At 61.6% G+C, this 17023-nt stretch overlaps 2 protein-coding genes across 4 annotated transcripts in view; one reads left to right on the top strand and one right to left on the bottom strand.

The window, feature by feature from the left end:
- The first annotated feature begins 11 nt into the window (after positions 1 to 11).
- Positions 12 to 9046, top strand: SGSH (N-sulfoglucosamine sulfohydrolase). The gene is made up of 8 exons (XM_037808037.1): positions 12 to 145; positions 1476 to 1636; positions 3360 to 3465; positions 3700 to 3850; positions 4156 to 4312; positions 4685 to 4766; positions 5541 to 5744; positions 7120 to 9046. Exons 1-8 carry the CDS (start codon positions 49 to 51, stop codon positions 7677 to 7679), a joined length of 1518 nt encoding a protein of 505 aa, XP_037663965.1. The 5' UTR covers positions 12 to 48; the 3' UTR covers positions 7680 to 9046.
- Positions 3780 to 17023, bottom strand: part of CARD14 (caspase recruitment domain family member 14) — a 38300-nt gene continuing 25056 nt past the window's right edge. For 2 of the 3 annotated variants that reach the window (XM_037808035.1, XM_037808036.1), the window contains 6 exons: positions 16077 to 16140; positions 15449 to 15560; positions 13776 to 13949; positions 11712 to 11833; positions 10777 to 10892; positions 8865 to 10144 (listed from right to left, as the gene is read on the bottom strand). In XM_037808035.1, the coding sequence (XP_037663963.1) occupies positions 9937 to 10144; positions 10777 to 10892; positions 11712 to 11833; positions 13776 to 13949; positions 15449 to 15560; positions 16077 to 16140 (796 nt within the window). In that variant the 3' untranslated portion in view covers positions 8865 to 9936. Of the gene's footprint in view, positions 3930 to 8864; positions 10145 to 10776; positions 10893 to 11711; positions 11834 to 13775; positions 13950 to 15448; positions 15561 to 16076; positions 16141 to 17023 lie in introns of those variants that run through there. The other variant, XR_005212556.1, reaches the window with a different exon arrangement.

The raw sequence follows: 17023 nt of genomic DNA, 5'->3' as shown, positions 1-17023 counted from the left end.
GGACCGGGCGCCCCAGTCTGCGCGCGACCCGAGCTGCCGCCGCCCGCCATGCGCCGCCCCGGGCCCGCCTGCTGCGCGCTCCTGCTCGTCCTGGGGCTGTGCCCCGCGTGCGGGGCGCGCACCCGCAACGTGCTGCTGCTCCTCGGTGAGTGTCGCGCTCGCGGTGCCACCTGCCGTGGCCCCCTCCCCACCAGCGGCCAGCGCCGACTCCGGGCGCCCGGCTCCCTGCAGCGCCTGCAGCCTTCCCCGGCTCCGGCCCCTTAGAGAGTGAGGCCGAGGACCCCTCGCCCACCGCACGGGTCTGCGGGGGCCGCCCCAGCGTTCAACACCCCAGTCCTGCTGCCTGGTCCGGCCTTGCGCCCCCACAAGTACTCAGAGCAGCCAGCGCGCACCCCATGAGCCCCTTTCCAGGACGCGCACAGATCCCGCAAAGAGGTGCCAGGCGAGGGGCCGGGGCCCGAGTCCCCAGAGCACAGCCAGGCCGCCCAGGGGCATCCCTCCCCCGTGGTGATGACCCCCGAGGGTTTGCCCTGCTCCTTTCAGCCCCCAGAACGCCCCATACCGCAACTCTCCTTTCCCCCGAGGAAGGGCCACGGCCCCCCAGCACCCTCACCCCCTCTCGGAAACCCCGAGTTCTGCCAGCGCCCTGCTGTTCAGGGGACTTCCGGTTTGGTTGACCAGAGCCCAGCTCATCACATGCCACACCATGAGGCGCCCCGATTCTTTCCTGTTTTGAGGTCTGGCCCCCTGCCAGGTCCACTTTCTGATCTGCAAACTGAGCTTTGTGGTCTCCAGGCAGGCAGTTCCTCTGACTGGAACGTGAACAGTGCTGGGGTTGGGGGGGGGGGCTCCTGTCCATACCCCCCCTCCCAGGGATACTGCCAAGGACGGCCAAGGCAAAACCTTAAAATTTATAGAATAAATAGAAGACGATTGTCTAAAACATCTAGGACCATATTGGTGTTTTCACGGGCCGGTCCACAGCCCGCAGGGAGGGGGAGGCGTCCCGGATCCTTACAGAGCCCAGGCCTGGCTGAGGTCCTAGCCCGGCACTGTGGCACCTTCTGTGGGTTTGGCGAAGGGCAGCCCCACCACCCCATTGCCCCCAGCCTTGGCCTGCAGACAAGACCCCAGCACCGGCATCATGTTCTGCCAGCCTGCCTGGCTGACAGCTGCACTTCGGCTCTCTACCCCAGGGGGTCCGGGGTAGCCCAGCTCGAGGCCCACCATCCCACTCTGTTCAAGCACAGCTCCAGGCCCCTGATGCCTCAGACGGGCAGGTGCTAGCCCTGGTGGTTCCCACTGGCTTCTTCTGGGGGTACCCCTGACTCCCACTCCTCCAGGGTGTGGTTGTAGGAGGCCCAGGCCCCTCCCACTGCCCAGCAGCGTACCCCGTCCATGTCTTCAGCCCCCCGGGCATGGCTGACCCAGGACCTCCGTCCCCCTCACTCGCTGCTCTCCCCGCCTCCCTGCAGCGGACGACGGGGGCTTCGAGATCGGCGCCTACAACAACAGCGCGGTGGCCACTCCACACCTGGACGCCTTGGCGCTCCGCAGCCTGCTCTTCCGCAATGCCTTCACCTCTGTCAGCAGCTGCTCGCCCAGCCGGGCCAGCCTCCTCACCGGCCTGCCCCAGGTGAGGCGTGAGGGCCGCGGGAAGCGGGGGAGAACACCCCGGGGTGCCACCCACTCCCCTCCCCCCACCTGCTCCCTTCCACCCCTGCTTGGGCCCATGCCTAGCAGCACTGAGAGGACGTGCAGACAAATAAATGGTCAGCAGTGCAGACTGCGGGGCCTGAGCGCCCGCCCTGGAACCCTGGTTGCACTGCTCTGCGTTGCCGGGGGCAAATAACTAACCCCCTTGTGCCTCAGTTTCCCCACCCATAAAACAGGGATCATAATGATAGCTCTCTCAGAAAATGTTCACAGGGTTTGGCCTAGTTAATCCTTTATGTATAAGGAACTCAGCGCTGTGCTGGGCATGCTCAGAAAGTGCTGGCACCTGTTACAACACCATCACGGGCAGTGTGTGAGGCTAAGAGCCGCCACTCGCCGAGGACTTACTCATGATTTACTATCTGTTGCTGTGAACCCCCATGTTCTAGTTTGCTAATGCTGCCGGAATGCAAAACACCGGAAATGGATTGGCTTTTATAAAAGGGGGTTTATTTGGTTGCACAGTTACAGTCTTAAAGCCATAAAGCGTCCAAGGTAACACATCAGCAATCAGGTACCTTCACTGGAGGATGGCCAATGGTGTCCGGAAAACCTCTGTTAGCTGGGAAGGCACGTGGCTGGCGTCTGCTCCAGAGTTCTGGTTTCAAAATGGCTTTCTCCCTGGACGTTCCTCTCTAGGCTGCAGTTCCTCAAAAATGTCACTCTTAGTTGCACTTGGGGTATTTGTCCTCTCTCAGCTTCTCTGGAGCAAGAGTCTGCTATCAATGGCTGTCTTCAAACTGTCTCTCATCTGCAGCTCCTGTGCTTTCTTCCAAGTGTCCCTCTTGGCTGTAGCTCCTCTTCAAAACGTCACTCTCAGCTGCACTGAGTTCTTCTATTTGTCAGCTCATTTATATGGCTCCACTGATCAGGGCCCACCCTGAATGGGTGGGGCCACACCTCCATGGAAATAATCTCATTAGAGTTATCACCCACAGTTGGGTGGGGTGCAGCTCCATGCAAACAACCTAATCCAAACGTTCCAACTTAATCCCCGCTAATATGTCTGCCCCACAAGACCGCATCAAAGAATATGGCTTTTTCTGGGGGACATAATACATCCAAACCAGCACACTCCATCTGCAGGGACCAAGGCTATGGGTGGAAGGAAGTGTAACCCAGAGAGGAGATTTGCTTGTCTGTCCACATACGTGTCCTGAGAGGTAGATCAAGCTGCTGCTAACCGTGGCCGGGTCTGGGCAGTGGGCTGCAAGAGTGCGGAACGAGCTTTCCTTTCACCTTCTGTCTCTCTACAGCGATTGAAATTTTATCATGCAAATCTGTTTTTATCTACGATGTAAAATTTGGTTATCAAAAAGAGGCCTAGCGTGGTCATTTTTACTCCACATTATGTGATCATGATAGGAAAGTTAGAACATTGAAAGCAGCAAAAAAAGGAAGATAAAAGCCACCTGTGATTTCAGGATTTGTCCTTCCGGTCTGGTTTCTTTCCTGCTGATGTGTTAGTTTCACGGGAGGGACACATGGTCCCAGCGGGCAGGGAGGCGGTGCTGGCCACCTGCAGTTTGAATCAGGGACCCAAGAGGGCCCCTTCTGCTGGGGAGCCTCAGGGGAGGGCAGGAGTGAGCTGGAGGGAGCCCTGGCGGGGGCAGCGCCTGAGCTCACGGGGCCTTCGCCAGCAGCATCAGAATGGGATGTACGGCTTGCACCAGGACGTCCACCACTTCAACTCCTTCGACCAGGTGCGCAGCCTGCCGCTGCTGCTCACCCAGGCCGGCGTCCGCACAGGTGAGGCGCTCCGGGGTCTGCAGACGGGAGGGAGTGAGAAAACCCCTCCCTGAACCCATGCTCCATGGAGGGAGGCCGAAGCCACCCGCAGCCCACCGCTGCTCTCTCCCAACCTGGGCCCCCCGGCTGGGCCTTGACTCCCTGAGAGCCCTCGTAGCAGGGCAGGGCTCGGGATCAGGGGTGTGGAAGGGAGACGGAGGGGACTGGACAGGCCTCCCTTGTCCCCCTCACCAGGCATCATCGGGAAAAAGCACGTGGGGCCACAGGCCGTGTACCCGTTTGACTTCGCGTACACGGAGGAGAACAGCTCTGTCCTCCAGGTGGGGCGGAACATCACCAGAATTAAGCTGCTGGTCCGGAAATTCCTGCAGACTCGGGACGACAGGTACGCAGTGAGCTCCCGCCTGCCCCCAATGCTGTCTCCCGTCCCAGACTCTGTTGTGGGGGTCCTTGGTGTCCCCTGTCTGCAGGGTGGGGATGGAGGGCAGGGGAGAAGGTTTCAATTGCTCAAATTGATCTGATCAGAGAGAGGGACGTGGGGAGCCTTTGGGATGTAGGGGTTCAGGAAATCTGAGGGGCATGTTCCTCCCTAAGAATGCGGCTCCCCGGGGTAGAAAGTTGGCCAAGCAGGTGGTGTGCACTGCCCCCTTGACCTTGACCGCTGCACCCATGTCCCTCCCCCCCATGCAGGCCCTTCTTCCTCTACGTGGCCTTCCACGACCCCCACCGCTGCGGACACTCCCAGCCCCAGTATGGAAGCTTCTGTGAGAAGTTTGGCAGCGGGGAGAGCGGCATGGGGCGAATCCCGGACTGGACACCCCACGTCTACAACCCCCAGGACGTGCTGGTAGGAAGAGCCCCAAGCCCCCCGCCAGCCCTGCTTCCTCCGTGTGGCACAGTCCCAGGCCCTGCCCCCTCCCCAGAGCTCACAGCCCTGGCCCCAGATGGATGTGACTTCAGTATGTCACATGCTAAAGAGCCCCTGGACTGAGGTGACCGTGTTGCCACCCACGGGGCTGGTAGCGAGAAGTGTGACGAGGTGGCACGATGCACGAGGCTGCGTGTGTTCCAGGCTGATCTGCTCCGAGGAATTGAGACAGCGTCAGGCCCTGGAAGGAGCCGCGCCTCCATCTCCCACCCCAGACCAAGGCCCGGCACCCCCTTCCCTTCCCACGGTCAGTCTGCTCTAACCTTGACCTTGCACCCACCCCCTCCCCAGGTGCCGTACTTCATCCCCGACACCCCGGTGGCCCGAGCCGACCTGGCCGCCCAGTACACCACCATCAGCCGGATGGACCAGGGTACGTCCAGGGGGCCCGGGCCGGGGGACGCCAGCGGCTTGAGGTTCTGATCCCGGGCAGGTGGCTCGCGGCTGGGTCGGGCGCAGCCGGGTGGGTCCCCGGTGGCGGTGCGGTGCGAGCCAGGGCCTAGGTGCGGAGGAAGCCCTCCTTGGGGACCGAGCCGGCCGTGGGCAGACACAGGCCCAGGGGTGCCTCGTGGAGTTGTCCCCCAGGCCACGTCCTTGGGTGCCCCAGAGGTTGGGTGAAGGCTCCAAATACTCTTCCAGCCATGAGATCCGGGTCAGATTTGAGTCTCTGGAGCTCCCTGGATTATGCAGATGCAGGTCTTGGGGGGTCACACCTTTCTCCCCCCGCCACGGGTGCCGTCCATTTGTGGTGACCTGGGAACGGGGTGAGCGTGGAGGGAACCCCGTCTTCTGGTCCCTGCCCTGGTCTGTCCCTGCCAGTTCCAGAGAACAGACACGAGATTCCAGAAAACAGAAACCAGCGTCCAGCAGATAGCAGCTGCATGGGGATGAAGCGGGGCCGAGGGATGCCAGGAGCCCCTGGAGGCAACGGGTCAGGGGTCAGGCGGAGGCCCGTGCCAGGCCTGCTGCAGGGCAGGGGAGCTGGGCCGAGCGCCAGGTGTGGCCCGGGCTGGTGGGAAGGCCTGGGAGGCGATTGGAGGTGGAGGAAGTGCCGGCTGCGGGTCCGGCGGCAGGACGACGACGTGTGTGGGCGCACGCTCCTCCGTGGCGTCTGCGGCTGAGCTCGGCCCCCACCCCACCCCCACAGGGATCGGCCTTGTGCTCCAGGAGCTGCGGGAAGCGGGGGTCTTGAATGACACCCTGGTGGTCTTCACGTCCGACAACGGAATCCCCTTCCCCAGCGGCAGGACCAACCTGTACTGGTCGGGCACCGCCGAGCCCTTGCTGGTGTCCTCCCCGGAGCACCCGAAGCGCTGGGGCCGGGTCAGCGAGGCCCCCGTCAGCCTCCTAGGTACGGATGGGCTGTCTGTCTCCGGCAGGGGAGGGGACGGGGGCTAAGGTTGAACGGGACCACCCCCAGGCCCGACATCAAAGACGCTCAACACCCGTTCCCTCACGCAGTTCTTGCACCACCCGGCAAAGAAGGGGTGGTCACCCCTGTTCTGCAAAGAAAGGAAAAGGGGCTCAGGGAGGGTCCCCCAGTTCATAGGCACCAGAGCTGGGACGTAGCCTGGGTCTCGTGCCCTTCAAAACCGTTGCTTTTCCCACCGTGAGCAGCGGCCCTTGGCCCCTGGCGAGCGTCCTCCTCGGGAAGGCCCCAGCCTGAGTGCCTGACTCAGTAGCTCTGGGTGTGGTCAGAGGCCTGCACTTCTGACAGCCCCAGGTGATGCTGAGGCTGCGGTCTGGGACCCCACTTTGGGAACTGCTGCACCCCAACATGGTGCCTTCCCAAGGGAGCCAGAGCGGGTCACGGCCTGCTTGTCTTTTGGGAGGCCTGGGGTGTCCTTCCCGACTCTCAGATGAGCCAGCAGAGCTCAGGGCGCGGGAGGGCTCCGCGGGGGCTCGGGGTGGACCCTTGCCGAGGGACGGGCCTCGGTGTGCCCTGCCCCTGCCCAGAAGGGTCCAGGGGCCGGCTGGCAGTGGCGGTACGTTCGGTCCCTGCGGCTCGTCGTCTGCTTCTCTCTGGCCGTGTCTGGGTCTCCGGGGCTGCCATCACAAATCATCCCCAAGTGGGGGGCTTCCACCCACAGCGTGGATTCCCACACCCTTCCGGGGGCCGGCAGCGAGGTGTCGTCGGGCTGCACTCCGTCTGAAGACCGGGGCGGGCTCCTCCCTGGCCTCTCCTGGCTCCTGGAGTTTGCCGACAGCCCCTGGCGTCCCTGGGTGCGTGGACACGGCCCTGCCGCCTGCCGTCTTCACACGGCCTCTTCCCTTTTGTGAGGACCCAGTCCTACTGGATTGGGGTCCACGCTGCCCAGTCTGACCGCACCTGCGGGGGTCCTGTCTCCACACACAGTCACCTTTGGAGGTTCTGGGCTGAGGGTCTGGCATCTTCTGGGGGCAGGATTCCCCCCAACACTGCCCCAAATCGGGAAGCACTGTGGCTACACCGCAGAGCCCAAACACATGCCCCCCTCCACGGGGGACTCCCCACTGGCTCGAGTTCAGAACAACCCTGATGACCACCGGCCACCCGCTCCTTACGTGACCAATGGCCTCAGATAGACGACGCGCCAGCGAGGGGGCTGGGTGCCGGGCACACCCCAGCTGAGGACCCCATCACACCAGACGGCCCACCGTCCAAGAGGCTTCGCCCGAGCCCTTCTGGAGGGTGGGCCATGGGCCCTGGGAGGCCCTGCCGAGCTGAGACACCCCTTCCCTTCCAGATCTCACGCCCACCATCTTGGATTGGTTCTCCATCCCCTACCCCAGCTATACCATCTTTGGCTCAAAGACCGTCCATCTCACCGGCCGGTCCCTCCTGCCAGCGCTGGACTCAGAGCCCCCCTGGACCCCCGTCTTCGGCAGCCAGAGCCACCACGAGGTCACCATGTCCTACCCCATGCGCTCTGTGCTCCACCAGAGATTCTGCCTTGTGCACAACCTGCACTTCAAGATGCCCTTTCCCGTCGACCAGGACTTCTACGTCTCGCCAACGTTCCAGGACCTCCTCAACCGCACCGTGGCGGGCCAGCCCACTGGTTGGTACAAAGACCTCCATCACTACTACTACCGGGACCGCTGGGAGCTCTACGACAGGCTCCAGGACCCCCATGAGACCCGGAACCTGGCTTCCGACCCACGCTACACCAAGGTGCTGGAGGCGCTCAGGACCCAGCTGGCCAAGTGGCAGTGGGAGACGCAGGACCCCTGGGTGTGCGCTCCTGACGGGGTCCTGGAGGAGAAGCCCTCTCCCCAGTGCTGGCCACTCCACAATGAGCTCTGAGTGTCCCCGGAGGCTCGCCCTGCCCTTCCCCCACGCAGCACCTGATGATGGAGGGAGTGGGCAAGTCCTTCCCCCTCCCCCAAACGAGAAGGGCTTCCAGTCCTGCCCCTGCCTGGGAGAGGAGAGCAGAGGGCGTGCCCCGCGGTGCTGCCACTGCTGTCCTTCCGTGTCCTGGCCCAGGGGGTCTCGGGCAGACCCTGGGACGGGCTGGTTGCCGGATTGAACCGTGGGCCTGGCTGGACGTGTTCTTGGTGCTGGTCTGCATCGTGGCGGGCGCGGGCCTGCTGTCAAGAGGCTCTCGAAGATGTTACTTCAATTAAGGGCCTGAGTCAGGTGGGGCTTTAATCGGACTCCCGGAGTCCTCTAGGAGCACAGTGGAATTCGGGCAGAGAAAGAAGCCACAGGGAGAAGCTGGAAGTCAACAGACCTGAAGGAGAAAGGAGAAGTTGCCGCCACATGCCTTGCTATGTAACAGAAAAGCCAAGGCCCGAGGATTGCTGGCCGCCAGCCCCAGAGCACCGGGGTCTTCAAGGAGAAAGCATCGCCTGGCCAATGCCTTGATTTTGGACTTCTTGCCTCAAAACCGTGAGCCAATAAACCCCCGCTGTTTCAGTCACCCCACTGCATGGTATTTGCTTTAGCAGCCGGGAAACTGAGACGGGTGGGATCCCAGCCCTGATGAGATCGGGAGCGGTCTAGCGAGAGTCTCTTCTGGGCTGGATCGAGGACCTGCAGGTAGCAGGGGCTGCAACCCGGGACTTGAGACCCTCTCCCTTCTTTGGAGCCCCCGGGCATCCCCAGGCCACCCATGAGGGGCTGAGGCCTTCCACCCCACAGGCTGCTCCGAGCCGCGCTCAGCGCAGGAACACGGTACCTTAGTTCCAATCAACCTCTGGCCCCGAGGAAGACTTTGGAAGACACGTGGGCTTGATTGTGATTCCTTTGCCTTACCCCACTGTCAAGTTCTAGACCTCCAGGTTGGGTTTCTATGAATCCACTGACAACCACATTTCCTTAAAGGTAACAATTTTAGTTCCATGGTCTTTATGGGCAGAGCTTGTCCTTCTTTCACAGATGTCCAAGGATGAAACTGTCCTTCTCCCTCTGGCTTGGCCCAGTTCCGCTGGGATGGACACCAGTGTCTGACACGGACACTTCTCCAGAATGCTCCACCCACCACGTGAGCAGAAGCTCTACTCAGGAACCCCTAGAAAGAGGGGGCTCCTTCCCCAGAGTGTTTGGGCTCCCACCGCCCTTCCCTCCCTCCTCAACTCCATGCTGGTGGGGGGGCCGGGGAGAAAGAGGCAGGCCAGAGCCTCAGGAAAGCTTTTTATTTTAGGAAAATACAGAGAATTTCACTTCCTGAACTTGGTTATGATAAAACCTACCTGAATTCTAGAACAACTTTCTCCAGGGGCCCTGTGCTGACGTTTGGTCCCTGATGGCCCTGGAGGTGGGGAGCGAGGCTGGGGGTGGGCTGAGGCCGGGCCCAGGGGGTCCTCAGGTGATCCACGTGCGGATGGCCCCCTAAGCCTCTGGGGAGGGGCTGGGTTAGGAGGGAGAGACAGGGCTCGGGCACAGAGGGGCCCGGTGGCTGCTTGGGCAGGTCTCGGGCCTCCCCAAGGTGGGCGTCCCAGGTTCTCGGGCCAGGTTTAGCGGCCTCCAGGCACCGTCCCACTTGAAGTAGGGTTTCCGCCACTCGGAAGCTGAACAGGCTCACACCAGTGTCTGCAACGAGAATCCTGGAGGCCTTTCTTGGCCGTCAGAAGCTGGGGCAAGTTGGCCGGGTCACGGTAAACACAGGCTCGTGCCTCTGCTCTGGGCGGGGGCCGTGGCCTTGCGGGCACCAGGGATCCTGGCACAGGGTTTGGAAGGAGCCCTCGAATGTGACAAAACGTAAAATGGAAGTGTGGCCTTCATCTGGAAAGAGTCTAGTGGGGGGAAAGGGGGTACTGCATGATGAGGCGCCCCCACAGCGGACACACTGCTGGGGTCCCTGGTTCATGCCATGTGGGCCCTGGTGAGGAGTGGAGAAAGTTCAGAACCATGAGGCTGCTCCGCAACGAACTGCATGTGGCTAGGGTTCCAGGTTAGATCCCCACGGAGAATGGGGAGCTGGCTTCCAGAGAGCTGGGCTCGCATGGTGAGCACCCCTGTAGTGGTGCCCGCTCCCCCAGCCAGCCCTCCCCACTCCAGTCCCAAGCTAGGGTGAGAGGGCCACAAAGGCCCCCGCAGCTCAGGAAGGGACGTGGGGGCGTCAGTGGGGCCGCTGCTCCGTCCACACGATCTTCTTCTGCTCGTCCGCGATGGCTAGGCGGGCGGAGCTGAGCAGCGTGTCCAGGTCGCTCCAGCCGTCGGGGGCCAGGCCGCGGTGCAGGCTCGGCGCTCCGTCCAGCTCCCCCTCCTCCCGCCGGGCCTCTGCCAGCAGCTGCTCCTCCGAGGCGCCCAGCCGCTGCAGGCCCTTCCTGCAGGAGACGGAGTCAGGGGCGGGCCGGGGCACCGGGAAAGCGACGCGGGCCCCACTTCCAAAGCAGGGCCCTGGGAACTGTGCCGGGCTGGAGCCCCAGGCCAGGAGGTGCAGAGGGCAGGTGGGGAAATGCGCCTGGACACAGGTGGCTCGGGACAGTGGCTGCTCCTGAAGACAATGGCTTGTCAGCCGGGGTCCCAGGTGAAGGTTCACTGCTGGGGGTGGGGGGTGGCTCTGGTTACAACCTGAGTGTCAAGTACAACAGATGAAAGGAAAGAGCAGGACAGCTCGGTTTGTCCCCCAGCCGTAAACCAGAGTGGTGGTTTTCAATGGTTTCTTTGTCTTGAGCTGACATGGATTCGAATGTGCTATCAGCTCTGTGTACCCCAATATCTCCCCTGGGAAGCTTCCTTAGTCAGGTTCTCGCCTCTAAGCTGCCCCCTGGCTGCTCCCCGGGAGAGGGCAGTGGGACCCTCATTCCAGAAGTTTATGGGGAAACCCCGCCATGAACTGGAACAGTATGAGCTCCTGGGAACCTCGTAATGCGCTCAGAGGCACTGGTGTGGGTCCCCTGGGGAGCGCAGGTGCCCGGTTCAAGCTCCACGGCCACAGGCCCCGCCATGCACCTACCTGAGTTTCCTAGCGGCCTTCTCGTTGATGGCGACGTGCACAATGATGGGGAAAATCTCCATCCTGTGCAGGGCCCAGAGCCCGTCCAGCCGGATGTCCAGGAGGGCGTGGGTGTTCTGCAGGGGAGGGGAAAGAGTCGAGTCAAGACCATCGGCCGCTGGAGGGAGCGAGAAGGGGCCCTTGCAGCCCGAAGCGTGGCTCTGTGGGAGCCGAAAACGGGAGCCAGGAGGACTCGAGTTCGTAACGGAAATTGGGAAAGAGAATTTTGGTGTTTTTTGCTACATCGTATAGGAACACAGTCACTGCACAACCATAGGACTTCTATTGTCTGGGAAAATCTAGAAACAACAAGCCTCAGGGTTGAGATGGACTTTTTCATGGGTTCTCCGAGTCCGGGATTGGGCGGCTCCGTCGGCTGCATGACGGGGACACGCACGGCTGTCCCTCACCTGTGTCCACACACTTTATGGCTCCCACTGTGCCTCTTCGTAGATGGGCCGGAGCCTCCTGACAGCCCAGCGAGGGAGGCATTAACAAGTATTTATCAAACGTCTCCTGAGTGGAGGAAACTAGGTTCAAGGGAGTTCAAAGAGTCACCAAGGTCAAGGGTCATAAGTGGCAGAAACAGGGTCTGGCTTTCCATTACTCCCACTGGGCCCCAAGCTGGAGGCGAACCCAGCACCCGGCCGGGGTGTCCCGGACCCCAGGGCCAGCAGCCAACGTCCCTCAGACCTCACAGTGCAACCAGGACGGGCTCGTCACATTCTGCAGTGTTCGCTCTTACCGCCAGCGCTGCCCTCGGGGCTGGGTTCTGGAAAGAACCCCTGCCCCTCTCCTGCTGCCCTCCTCTGAGGGTTGGAGCCCCTCCAGTCCCCCCCCGCGGCCCAGGGGCCGGAGCTGCTGTCCTCAGAGCGTATCCAGGGCCCACCCTTTACCCTTTTTGCCAGGGACTCCACGGCTTGGCGAGTCACCCAGCGGCGGCCGCCGAACACCTCTCGCTCCTCGACAATGTCCCCTCTCTGGCTGCGGGCCTCGTACTCCTCCTGGCTCAAGTGCTCTGCCGGTGACAGAGCAGGGAGGGGATGTGAGATGCGCAGCTGCACGGGGGGCCCGAGGAAGCCCACGCCGAACGCACCGTCCCCTGCCCCAGGACAGCCGCCAGCTCCGGGAGAAGCTCCGTCTCACCCTGACCCTGCTCTCCACACACGGGGCGTCTGTGCCCTGCCCACGGACCCTAAAGTACCCAGACACGGAGGGTGCTCTGTCACTGTCAGAACGTGGACAATGGACGGACGGATGGACCCCTCCCTACCCATCACTTTTCCAAGCTACAAACATCTGGAAACCCATAGATCCCTTAAATGAGCCATGTTCAACCAGGGGCCGTTTTGCCCCTGGGGGGGGGGCATTTGGCAGTGCCGGGGGACATTGGGTTGTCACAGCGGGGAGCAGGGGTGCTGCTGGCAGCTCGTCTGCAGAGCCCAGGGATGCAGCTCGACCCCCTCCAGGGCACGGGACGGGTGCCCAGACCAAGGAATCTTCTGGCCCCAAACACAAGTGGTGCCAGGCTCAGGACACCCTGCCCCAAACAGCCCTATGTGAGCCATGTCCTTCCTGAGGAGCCCTCTGGGTTGTGACCCCTGCCCCATGTCTGAACCCCACGTGCCCTCCTCCTGGCCTGCTCCCCACTCCCTCCAAGGCAGCCCCCGGACCCTGGGACCCCTCCCAGGCAGCTCTTGGCTTTGCCGTCTCCACCCCCTGGCTGCGTTGCCCGCACCCCATCCGTAGTCTTTAGCTCATCTCCCAGACCCCAGACCTCTCGGAATCCAGTTCCATCTGGCTTTCAGAGATCATCTGATCGTGGCTTCTCCTGCTCCAAAAACCGCCCCTGACTCCCCGTTCCCTTTCTCGCCTCCCAGCCTCGCCCCACGCCACCTGCTACCTGACCCCGATGTGCCAGTGGTCCTGGCCCCTCTCGCTGCCTCTGCCCGGGCGGCAGCACGGCCTCGATCCTCATGGACCCCTGAGAGCCCTGCAGTTCCCAGCTCCTCCCCGCCCTCCCCGCCTCCCTCCAGAGAGCCCGTCGCTCCCACTCTGGGCCACGTGGACCCGTATCCATTTCTACACTGACATCTAGCATCCTGCTGCATCTTCAGTGTATGCCTCCGCTGGCACCACCACCCCCCCGGGCCTGGCACACAGTAGGTGCTCACGAGGGGGACCGCACAGTAGGCTCTCAGGAGGGGTGCCACAGAGTAGGCCTCTCCAGGGCAGCCGTCAGTGAAGGATGCTGAAGGAAAGAGCCCACATCCACTCTCAGCAGCAGGGCCTTCGTGCTGACAGAGGAGAGACCCACAGCTGCCCACTGGCTCCAGGGCACCTTCGCCTCCGGGGCTCTCCTCTGGAGCAGACTGCAGCAGCAGGACGGAGCCCTCGGTGGTCCCACGCCAGCCGACCTGCCTACGGTAACTGCTGGGTGGAGTGTCGTCCCCCCAAATTCAGGTTCCCCCAGAATCTCAGAACGCAGCTTTATTTGGGAGAAGGGTCTTGGCAGCTGTGATTGGTTAAGAGGACACCACACTGGACTAGGATGGGATGAAAAACCAAGGGCGAGTGGCCTATGAGAAGGCCAGGGGAGGACAGGGGAGAAGGCCAGGTGACGGTGCGGACAGAGATGCAAGCAATGCGCCGCAAGCCAAGGGGTGCCCGGGACTGCTGGCCACCTCCAGAAGTGGGCAAGCAGGTGGGAGAGGCAGGGGCTCCTCCCCGGAGCCTCTGCAGGGACCGTGACCCAGCCCAGCCCTGGCAGGTCCCCAGGACCATGGGAGAGTGGGTTTCTGTTGTTTGAAGCCCCCCGTGGCAGCGGCTTGTTCCAGCAACCCCACAAGCTGAGCGACCTTCTGGGGCTCCGATAAGAACCAGTGACGCACCCCGCGGGGGCCCTGCCCGGGCCTTACCCTTCCGGCGGACGATCAGGTGGGTCCCAGGTGAGGTCTTACCTGCCGGGCACTTCGCAAACCCTCTGAGGAGGCACAGCTTCTCGCTCAGGAGCCTCCCGACCACACTGGGCACGAAGAGCACGGGCCGGGGCTGGGTGGGCCTGTGAGGGGTCACCAGGCTGTAGGGCACCAGAGTGAGGCAGCTCTCGGCCCAGAAGCACGCAGCAGAGGGGGCTGTGGGGGAGAGAACACGTGAGGGGGCCAGCAGCGTGGCTGTTAGCCCTGCCACCCCCACCCACTCCCCACCCTCCTGCTCCCTACCCCCATCAGCTCCCCACCCCATCAGCTATCCATCCCCCACCCCTCTTCCCTCCCCCATCCCTCCCCACCCCATCCAACTCCCTCCCTCTTTAGCCAGCTCTGAGCAGAGGGACTTCTGTCTGTCTGGTCGCTGCTGCAACCTGGCTCCTGGACACCCCGTGACACACCATGGGCCCTAAATCTTGTGCTTCATCGTACGCTTCACCCATCCCCTGGCTGAGCAATTACTTCTCACCCGTTGGGGAAATGGCTCTGAAGTCTGGCCAAGCAGCTTCACCACCTGCAATTCCATCTCACTTTTCTTGTAGCACCCACAAGGAAGACAGAGAAAAGCAGGCTCCCTCCTTCCAAACCACTCGCAACAACCTGCAGCACGACGGGTCCCTCCCGCTCAGCCCGAGCCTCCCTGGAGCACCCACCCACCCCCATCTCCTGCGCCCCCGAGGTTCCCTGCGGTGCCCGTCTGTTTCTCAACATCCCTTTGCAAGAAGCAGAAAACACACTCGAAACTGCTTCCCTTACTCTCTTGTCCTTACTCAACTCGCTCTGCACCACTTCCCACGTGAGGGGTATGCGCCACCCTGACCCCTCTCTTCAGTCCCGGGGGCCGCTGATTTACGCGATGGGGGGACATTTGGATGGTTTTCAGGTTTTTACAGCTCCAAAGAACAGCTGACGGCGCCTTCGCACTAATGTCTTTGGGGACTGTTGTGTTGGGCGGATGATAGAAGTAGGAATATTGGCTTAAAGGATATTAAAGACATGCAGCTCAATTGCTCTCCAGAGACGCGCACAGACATCGAAGATCATTCTTTAAAGATATGTCACTAAGTGACTATCCTTGTTTGTAGGAAATGTACATGGAAGTGTTATGAGTTCAAGGAGTGTGATACATGCAACCTGCTCTCAAATGTTCAGATGATAAAAATGGGTAGAGAGATAATTGACAGGAAGATAATAGACATAGTTGAAAGAAAGGGGGGGAGGGAGGGAGAGAGGAAAGGAAGGAAGGAAAGAGAAAGGTACTGCAAAGGTAGCAAAATGTAAAATTGGCAGATACCGATATCTGGGGGTGGGGGGGTGTTGGAGTTCTCTGTATGCGGTTTGTATTGTATTTGCAACTGGCCTATATGTTTGAAATTATTTCAAAATAAAAATTAAAAAAAGAAGAAATATTATCCTTGCTATTTTTAGGTTCTTCTTCAATATATCAAAGGGACAGATATAGAAATAATTTGTAATAACATCAGAATAATTTCTATTTGATTTTCAACTGTATGTGTGTAGATTTGTGTGTGTGTGAAAAAAAAAAAAAAGAAAAAAAGATGTCAGAGGCGTCACCCTGACCAAGTTCACCAGCCGGCGGCTGCTCCCAGGGGCCCCCGCAGCCAGCACCCCCGCCAGCTCCTCACCTTCCAGCCCGCGGGGGTCCGAGTGCTCCCCACTGAAGGCTGCACGCACAGGGCTGCCCTTGGCTTTGTCTGCACTGACGATGCGGACGAGCTTCCGGGGCCCCCCCGAAGCCTGCCAGCGGGTGGGGGGAGAGAGGAGGACGGAGAGGGCTTGCGGGGGCCACGGACACAGCGCCCCACCCCGCCCTGCCGCCCCGTGTGCCCGGGAACAGCCGGGAGGCGGCCTCGGGGCCGGGGAGGGGGACGCAGGCGGCGCGCGGTCCCGAGGCAGACAGGCCTCCGCGGGGGGTGGGCTGCGGGCGGGAAGGAGCCCCCCGCCCCGGCTCCGCAGCCTTCCCGGGACAGGAACAGGTGAGCGCTCAGCGGCCGCGCGGGGACCGTCCCGAGGGGAGAGGGGCTGGGCGGCAGAAGCACAGGCACGGGAGCCGGCAGCGGCTAGAGGACCGCGAGCACGAGGTTACTTACACGCAGGCCAGAGGAGCGTGTGGTGGGTGTGCAGAGGCAGCTGATGCTTTGGGGAAACGGGGCCGGGCCAGTGCCCGGCCCTCTCCCGGGCTGCCCAGAGGGACCGAGGCCTCCAGGAGGGGCGAGGGGCTGGGAGCGGGGGGATGGGTGGGGCCCCGCTCACCTTGCGGGTGGCCACGCTCTGCTGAGCCATGTCCTGCAGGACGGCGATGAGCAGCTGCTGGGCCCTGCGCAGAGGCGGGAGGCGAGCCCCTGACCAACTGCTGGGAGCCATCTCCTCTGGGCTGGCAAAGTGGGTCGCAGCCCGAGGGGCCAGCCTCATCCTCCAGGATGCCCCAAGGGGCGCTGCTCCAGGCAGCGGCTCTCGGGCCTGGCTGAGCACCCAGTTACCTGGCTCTGAAAGGGGGGCCAGGTGATGGTGCACTGAGCAATCCCCCAGGTGGTTCTCGTGGGCAGCCAGGGGTGGGGACCTCCGTTCTAGAACCTCACAACCCCAGGGTTGGGGAGTTCCATTCTAGAATTCCATGACTCCAGGGATGGGGACCTCCATTCTAGGACCTCATGGCTCCAGGGTTGGGGAGCAACATTCTAGAATCCCATGACTCCAGAGTTAGGGACTACAGTTCTAGAACCTCACGACTCCAGGGTTGGGGACCACAGTTCTAGAATCCCACAACACTGGAGTTCTAGACCACCATTCCAAAACCTCATGACTCCAGGGTTGGGGACCTCCATTCTAGAACTTCATGCCCCCAGGGTTGGGAAGCAACATTCTAGAAACTCATGACTGCAGGGTTAGGGGCCACTGTTCTAGACTCTCACGACTGCAGGGTTAGGGACCAGCATTCTAGAACCTCATGACTCCAGGGTTGGGGAGTTCCATTCTAGAATTCCATGACTCCAGGGATGGGGACCTCCATTCTAGAACCTCATGACTCCAGGGTTGGGGACCTCCATTCTAGAACTTCATAACTCCAGGGTTAGGGACCTCTGTTCTAGAATCCCACAATGGTTGTAGACCACCATTCTAGATCCTTATGACTTCAGGGTTTGGGACCACCATTCTAGAATCTCATGAGTCCAGGGTTGGGGACCACTGTTCTAGAACCT

Source organism: Choloepus didactylus, chromosome 18 (assembly GCF_015220235.1).
Source record: "Choloepus didactylus isolate mChoDid1 chromosome 18, mChoDid1.pri, whole genome shotgun sequence".
NCBI lineage: Eukaryota > Metazoa > Chordata > Mammalia > Pilosa > Megalonychidae > Choloepus > Choloepus didactylus.
The sequence above is the reverse complement of the archived record's forward strand: the minus strand, read 5'-3'. Positions and strand labels throughout refer to the sequence as shown.

What these genes read in the sequence shown, in the direction of transcription:
- SGSH (XM_037808037.1), top strand. Translation starts at nt 49, where the DNA reads ATGCGCCGCCCCGGGCCCGCCTGCTGCGCGCTCCTGCTCGTCCTGGGG. An exon ending in TCCTCACCGGCCTGCCCCAG is followed by an intron (nt 1,637 to 3,359) that starts GTGAGGCGTGAG and finishes CTTCGCCAGCAG; the next exon opens with CATCAGAATGGGATGTACGG. An exon ending in CATCAGCCGGATGGACCAGG is followed by an intron (nt 4,767 to 5,540) that starts GTACGTCCAGGG and finishes CCACCCCCACAG; the next exon opens with GGATCGGCCTTGTGCTCCAG.